This window comes from Bidens hawaiensis, unplaced genomic scaffold, assembly GCF_021521415.1.
Source record: "Bidens hawaiensis isolate Kalapana, Puna unplaced genomic scaffold, B.hawaiensis_p1.1 tig00000512_1, whole genome shotgun sequence".
In the NCBI taxonomy this organism is placed as follows: domain Eukaryota; kingdom Viridiplantae; phylum Streptophyta; class Magnoliopsida; order Asterales; family Asteraceae; genus Bidens; species Bidens hawaiensis.
Genome location: NW_027491033.1, coordinates 4,687,200 through 4,694,941, shown reverse-complemented (window position 1 = coordinate 4,694,941; position 7,742 = coordinate 4,687,200). Strand labels below are relative to the sequence as shown.

The 7,742-nt window shown below is 37.4% G+C and overlaps 1 protein-coding gene across 1 annotated transcript; it reads right to left on the bottom strand.

The window, feature by feature from the left end:
- Positions 1-4,559: 4,559 nt before the first annotated feature.
- LOC143631677 (putative GPI-anchored protein At4g28100) lies at positions 4,560-6,015 on the bottom strand. Its single transcript, XM_077100363.1, has 2 exons — positions 5,223-6,015; positions 4,560-4,933 (listed from the first exon to the last, which is right to left on the bottom strand). The coding sequence occupies exons 1-2, from the start codon at positions 5,808-5,810 to the stop codon at positions 4,598-4,600; spliced, it is 924 nt and encodes a 307-aa protein (XP_076956478.1). The 5' UTR covers positions 5,811-6,015; the 3' UTR covers positions 4,560-4,597.
- Positions 6,016-7,742: the final 1,727 nt, after the last annotated feature.

Sequence of the window (7,742 nt, the reverse complement as noted above, 5' to 3'; positions counted from 1 at the left end):
TTCAGGAAACTCAGGCTCGAGAGACTCGAGCATGAACTTCCTGACGATATACTGGTACAGATCGACAGGAAGAGAGCACTGGCATTCGCCAGCAGTCTTCTGGTCATCAGCATCATGAGAAGGCATAGTGGAAGAAAGATGAAAAGAGATTTCAGGGTAATGCTTTACTGAACAGAAAAATTCACCGGAAATTACTTGAGAAGAAGAGATGAAAGTGAAAAGTGTGAATTGCAAATAACCCTCTCCCCCTTTATATACTAATCGCAATTAATGCGGTGAATTTAATGCGAAGGAGAGAGAAATCGAAGGTGCAATGAAACTATGACACGTGGCAAAAAGCAGACTGGCAACAGCTGTTGACAGGACGTGTGCCAGTAATTTCGCGGCCACGCGCCCGAAAAATCGCGCCCACGCGCCTGAAAAAGCGTCTGGAATGACCATATAATGTCACGTCACCATAACTTCCTGCACGTCCTGACAGTCAGAAGAAACCGTCGCGCGACGTTTCAGAGGTTTGGACTGTTCCTATCTTTCCACCAACCTTTCGAATTTCAAAATTCAAAATTTAAAAAGAAGCGGGAAAATACCCCCTTACCTTGGCAAACAAGTAACCATAAGACGGATGCAGGTACAGTGTTAAGGCAAAACCCTTCACATACCTAGCACCCGCAGGGAATTGAAGCCAAGAAAACCTTGGCGAACAAGTAACCATAAGACGGATGCGGGTACAGTGTAAAGGCAAAACCCTTCACATACCTAGCACCCGCAGGGAATTGAAGCCAAGAAAACCTTGGCGAACAACCATAAGACGGATGCGGGTACAGTGTTAAGGCAAAACCCTTCACATACCTAGCACCCGCAGGGAATTGAAGCCAAGTACCTCGGCAACCAAGTAACTATAAGACAGGTGCGGGTACAGTGTAAAGGCAAAACCCTTCACATACCTAGCACCCGCAGGGAATTGACGCCAGGAATACCTTGGAAGTAAAGTAACCGTAAGACGAGCGCAGGTACAGTGTTAAGGCAAAACCCTTCACATACCTAGCGCTCCGCTGGGAATTGAAACCAAGAAGGATTTTCTGGGCAATGCTTGCGGAAAAGGAAATAACATCCCCGCATAGCGGGAACGTCGAGAACTACGTTGTTTAAAGCTCCAGGATGGAATTGGTGGTTTTAACATAATTGATCACTATGTTCAACACTACCAAAACCTCATGGAGAATCCACACAACTGGGACTCAATGCTCCTGACTTGCGAGGAGGTTACAGACCTACCCGCATCATACCCAAAGACCAAGCAGGAAACTCGGGCATTTCTGCAAGTGACAAGGACTTCCCATGGAAAACCTTACAAAACCCTTTTCAAAACCCCTTTTAAGTCCAAAAGTTCACCTCACTTTATTAAACACGCATGAGAAGAACATTGGACTGGGGGGACTTGAAGAGGTAGGTCCCAGCAGAGCCCAGTTGGACCCGCAAGACTCACCTTAAACAGGGACGTCTGCGCAGAGACCAACTGGATCCGCAGGACCAACCATGCTCAGAGAAGTGACGTCCTTACGCGCAGTATGCAAGCTGGTCCCGCAGGAAATGCCTCCCATGGTGAAGGACTCCGCCTGTTCCCGCAGCCTCGGATACAAGCCATGAGTGAAGGCCACCCGCGCAGCATGGCTACACGCACTAGGCACTTAACTCTCCCCAGTGTCACCTGAAGGAATGAGCAAAGGCGGGAGGGGGAAAACTCCCGCCTAAATGAGCCAGTCCGTATGATGGAGGATCTTTTGTGTGATACCTGACGAGGTACAGACAAAAGATCTGACCAAGAATGCGACAGCTCACTGACAGCAGCATGGCAGACAGCACGCCACAGCACTGTGACCAATAGCCGCCGCCTACCCACCAACTCCTGCCATACCACGTGCCTAGCCTGTTGTTGGCAGAAGAGGAAGAGTGCACGACACGCCTGCTCTGTGTCAGCCGCTACCTATCCACCACTCACAGGCAGGGCACGTGCATAGGTTACAGTTGGTAGCGTGTTGGGCCGGCTAAACCCCTTGGAAACCTACCTTCGGCTATAAATACCCCAAATGGTATGACCATCTCATCTTATCATATTATCATCATATATACCTGATATCTGCTCTAGCAATCTCTTAATATACTTTTATATTTAAAGAGCAATCTAGTCTGATTCTCACGCCGGAGGGTGGTCACAAGGAGGAACCCCCCCCTTCTCAGTGACGAGCTCACGGTGTCTGTTTTGCAGGTTATCAGAAGAACCATCTTCCAAGGGTCTAACCCCTCGTGGGAAACAGCTCTCCAACCCCTAGGTTACTAGTAATTGGTCGGGGTTCGACTGGTGTTTCTTCAGGAGACAAAAATGGTGAAAATGTTTTCAAAGTTTATTAAAAGAATGTGGGTTTCAGGTGTCTAAGGGGCTGTTTGGTTCATTCAGATCTGAATGAGCATCTGTTTCATTCAGCAACAACAGTAAGTCTGAATGATTCAGTCATAATTTAAGTCATTCAGATGTTTTTCTGTTTGGAACCAAACAGTCTGAAATCTAAATGAATCAGATGTTTACATCTGAATGGTTCCATTCAGATCCATTCAGATGTAAATAAACAACCCCCTAATCACTAACAGATGGATATAAAACTAGAAAACTAATTGTAGAGACTGGATAACGTCTCTTAGTATAGTTTTTGTAAAGCATCTTAATACATTTTGTAATTCTAGGACATTATAAATCATATTAAAAACGTCATTTTAGAGAAGCAATTATATAACAATAGTATCAAATTACGGAGACATGGGGATGGGTGAAAAGACAAGCATTCAACCGTGATTCTCTCCTTCAAGCATGTGCCATCTGCAACCCGCCAATTTTATATTGTGATCCTTTTACTTGTTTTTACACACTAACTCTTTTTTTAATATTTCATATATATTATAAAACTATAGAAGTGGGATTTAGTTACATGAAGAAATCCAAAGTCAAATTGTTAGCACAAAAAAAACATAAACGAGACCGACATCCTCATACAATACTCAAATACCTCTTTTACGGTAATATTCCTAGTTTTTTGGTCCATACAAAACACCCGATTCCATTTAATATTATTTACTTTTATTATAAAAACAAAGGAATAAAGCCTAACTAAGTATGATAACTCAATTATAAAATGTAACTAGTTGCAACCTCAAGACCTTGCAACCTCCGATACAAATCTTTATTTTCACTCCAATATCATTTATTATCTATTTTCCACGGTTTCCCCTTTCTTTCAATAATTAAGCTAATTATCTTGTATTTACCCGGGCAAGGCCACATAGTGGTTTTGTAGTATGGTGTCTCTTCAGACTTCAAAAGTAAGATGACGGTTCAAAATTTTAAAATTAGTTACCAATAAAAAAAAATAAGAATTTTAAGCTTAATAAATATATAAATTTAACTCGTTTAACAAATAAACAAATTTAAATACTCTTCTTATTACTGAATATGACCAAAAAATGGTCGTTACATGAACCAATACGTAAATATAAAATTTGAAACCTGGCATATGTTTTTAGTTTACGTCTTTTCTTCAACATTAATAGATAAATTGATCATTGCAAAGTATCCAACCGTTATTTTCAAAATTCAAATGAATCGAGTTTGGACTCAGTCACTCAACAATGGAGAAAGTCTTAAAACCTACAAACTTATCTACTCAAAATAATCTGGAATAAAAAAATGTTTGTTTGTATTAAATACAAATGAAATTAACGTGATAATTGTGATAATCAAGTAAAATAATTATAGTTATATATAATTACTCTACTTGATTAACACAATTAACACGTTAATTTTATTTGTACGTTAACTTTCACTTGTATACTTAATATACTACATAATATAAAACATTAATTTTACTTATACAAAACTATAAAGAAAACTTTAAACCAATTTTAATAAAATAAAAACTTATACATTATATCAGTTCCCAAATTGTTTATCAACTTTTCTTATTCTTATAGTTATTAGTTATTAAATCATTTGTAACGTACATACAGATATTCATTTTTTTAAAATAAAGTTACAATTTAGTGATTACTCATTTGAAAAATATAATTTTGCACACCTTAGAAATATTACATTTTAATTACCGCATTAAATAATCATACTCGGTTAATATTAATATTAAATACATAATAAAAACAATATACTTCAGAAATTACTAATTTTATATTATTACATTATAAATAATAAACGTATTTCTTTTAAATGTAAAAAAAACGAAATTAGATAAAATAATAACATTTGAATAAATAAATCTATTTAATCGCAAATAAAATGCTATCTTTTGGTACACATCCACTAATCTAACTTTTTATAAAAAGTAATAATAAAACAAACAACACAACTTTAGGAGTTTTGTTTTTTAGCAATAAGGTGGTATCATAAGTCATAAGAAAAGAAAGAAAAAAAGCAAGATTAACAAGCCCTAGTGATATACACAGTGGAAGCAAAAGACCAAAAACACCCTCCCACTGTACCAACTAGCAGCATCACGTGACCTCCCGTATCAGTCAACATGCATTCCATACTCTAATTTCAAAAACAAACCAGCAAGGACAATATCGTCATTACAATAACAACACGTGACCAACATGATAATGATGAAGAAGAATCCGACGAAGACGGTTCCGATTTATCAAACTGTAATGAATCGACGGCCAACGGCATGTTCTCTTGGTCCGGACTACACCTGGACTCATGCGTCGGGTGCGCACTGTACATCAACGCGCGCATTACAGCAGAAACCGTCGGTATGTACGCCGTCTTGTTACGTGCTAGAAGCCACGTCAGTCCCATCAGCTGACAGTCTAGCTTCATCATCTTACTCCTCAAGTCATCTTTCCCTGTTCCATTTTTACCCTCCCCGTTTAACTGTTGAAAAATATATTTCAATTAGTAAGTGAAGGGTATATTAGTCATATTATCGTTATTCCATTTTCACCATCTCCATTTACCCACACCATTAGTGAAGGGTACCTTGGTCAGTCACACTATAAAACAAACCTTTAAAGTTTAAACAGATTTATGAGTAAGTTATTTTAGTGTTATTCCATTTTTACCCTCTCCGTTTAACAAAAACATTACTGATATTAGAAACATATTTAAGATTAAAATAATTAAGTGAAGGGTATTTTGGTCATTTTAATTAATAAAAACAAACCTTTTGTAAGGAGCCAAGGCATTTGGTGCAACCGGCGTAAGACGAATTCCGGCAGTTCTTTTCTAGGGTTTTGACGGCGGCAGTTGGCGTGACGTTCGCCGTGAGATTAAACGCCGCCGGACACGTAAGCGATCCGATGTGATGCAACCGGATGCCGCAGAAGCACGATATAGCATCACACGTGGCATTAGGTTGCGGAATGCGAATATTCCGTTTCTGCAACGAACTCTGCAACGAACTAACGCATTTCTGAGAGTCATCAGGCCTCACCGGCATGGTTTCAGTGGCCGCAGAAGAGTTTAAGTTTAGTTCTAGAGCCGAACGAGCGTGAGCTGCGAAGAGCCAGGCGGCGAGAACGGGACAGCAGCGGCTGCGGTCGAGGTTACGGCCGCAGGCGGCGTTGACTCCGCCGAAGAGTTCATCGGATAAGTCTAACCGGCAGGACGGAGCGCCGGTCTGGACCGGGAATGATGGGACGGTGTTGGGAGTGAAGTTTGGTGGTTTAATAGGTTGAGTGAGTAGGCCTGAGGAGGATGGGTGGAAGTGGAGTGATGTGATAAAAAGGATGATGAGAATAAGTGGTTGCATTTTTTTTTTACTTTAGGGTTTAAAGGTTGTTCATGAGAAAGGTGTGATGATATGAATATGATGATATCAATGGGTTTTGAGAAATTGGAAAAAGGATTCGTGTGTACAGAGAGAGAGAGTGAGTGTGAGAGAGAAATGGTGACTGAAAAGGTTTTGGATGTTTGTGGATGTGGGTGGGGTCTTTTCTTTCTCTTTTGCCTTTTCTGTTCTTCTCTTATTCATAATAATTTTATATACAAAAGTGTATTGTTTTAAAGCATTATCTTTTTTTAATGAGTGGCATATAAATTGTTAAAAAATAGACTTGTTTTCTTTTTGTTTTGTATGTGACCTAAGTTTTATTCATATCCTTATCATGTAAGTGACATTTACATGTTGGATTATTTAACTGAATATAATTTGCCTTACACACTGTCATGATTTTGGGTGAGTGTTCACAGGCATTAATCTTAGATGAAAGTTTTTTTCTGGTCAAAAGACGAATGTAATAAGTATCATGATATGGTGATTTTAGTCAGTGGCTTGTTCTGGAAATTTGTTGGTCATTCATTTTTTTTTAAAATAACACACTTAATTTGTATAATCTTGTTTATTAATGAATAACATTAGGTTTATTTTTATATCAACTAGTTAAAAGTTTAATGGCAATTGGTCTAGTGATATTAAGTTGGTGAGAAAATGTTTGTTTATCCAAGTTGCTAGGTTTTAAGTATCGTGACGAACAAACATGTATAAGTTATAAGTACAGTTAAAGAGTATATGAGTTAATAAATTAAAAGATAAAATTAATTTTAGCGTTATATAAATTAAATTAAACTTAGATTATGTTAGAGTTCCTTTAGGGGAAATATAGAAGCAAAAGGGTGAATTTGGAATCCGAAAAATATGACGTCGGTTTAACTTTGTTAATTTTTCTTTGTAAATTTGTTATTTATGTTTACTATTTATTTTCTTTCTTTGTTAGTTTCGGAGTTCTCGCTTTTTACTAAAATGAAACATGAATAAAGACTCAAAAGAAAATAGTGGAGAAGATCCGGATGGACTCGTTCTTAGATTACCAAAAGGGCGATATTCAATTTGATAACTTAGGATGATTGTTGACTTGTTGTACTAGGTAGGGGTGTTCACGGTTCGGTTTGAAACCGTGAAACCAATTAAACCGGCTATCGGTTCGGTTTCACGGCTGGTTTTTTTCTTCATGTTTCGTTCGGTCGGTTTCAATTATTACAAAACGTAGTATACGGTTTGGTTTACGGTTTGTATCAAAAACCAACCACACAAAACCGGACCGCATAATTAATTTAAATATATTTAATTATATATATATATAATAGCATTGTTAAATATGAACTGTTAGTGCAAATGTATATAAAATAGGCATATTAAACTATTAATTAACACTAATCGAAAAATGGTTTATCCCAAATTTCAAATGAAGTAGCAAATTTCAATGAGCCTTTGAATTTTCTTCATTAACGTATTAAACATTAAACCAATATATACTTTATAATGTCTCAGAATCTCAGGCCAGTTATTCTAATGTATTTTTATGTTTCTGGACAGATTGTGTTATAACATGACCATGGACGAATTATATTTTATATACGTTAAACATTCTTAAATTATTCACGGCCCATACTGTAAAACCAAACGGAACCAAACTGTAATGAACGGCTTGGTACGGCTCGGTTTAAGAATTAAATGGCTTGGTTTTGGTTTACAATAATAAAAAACGTTACTAACGGTTCGGTTCACGGTTTGCCCCCAAAACCTGGAAAACCGGAACATGAACACCCCTAATACTATGCTCATTATGAGGTTTTGTAATCTAATAAAATACGATTTGCCATTCAAAAAGAAATTAAAATAATATATTGTTGTTTAATATCTGTAGATTATTATAAAATTTTATCTTGTGAAGCTAAAATTGTT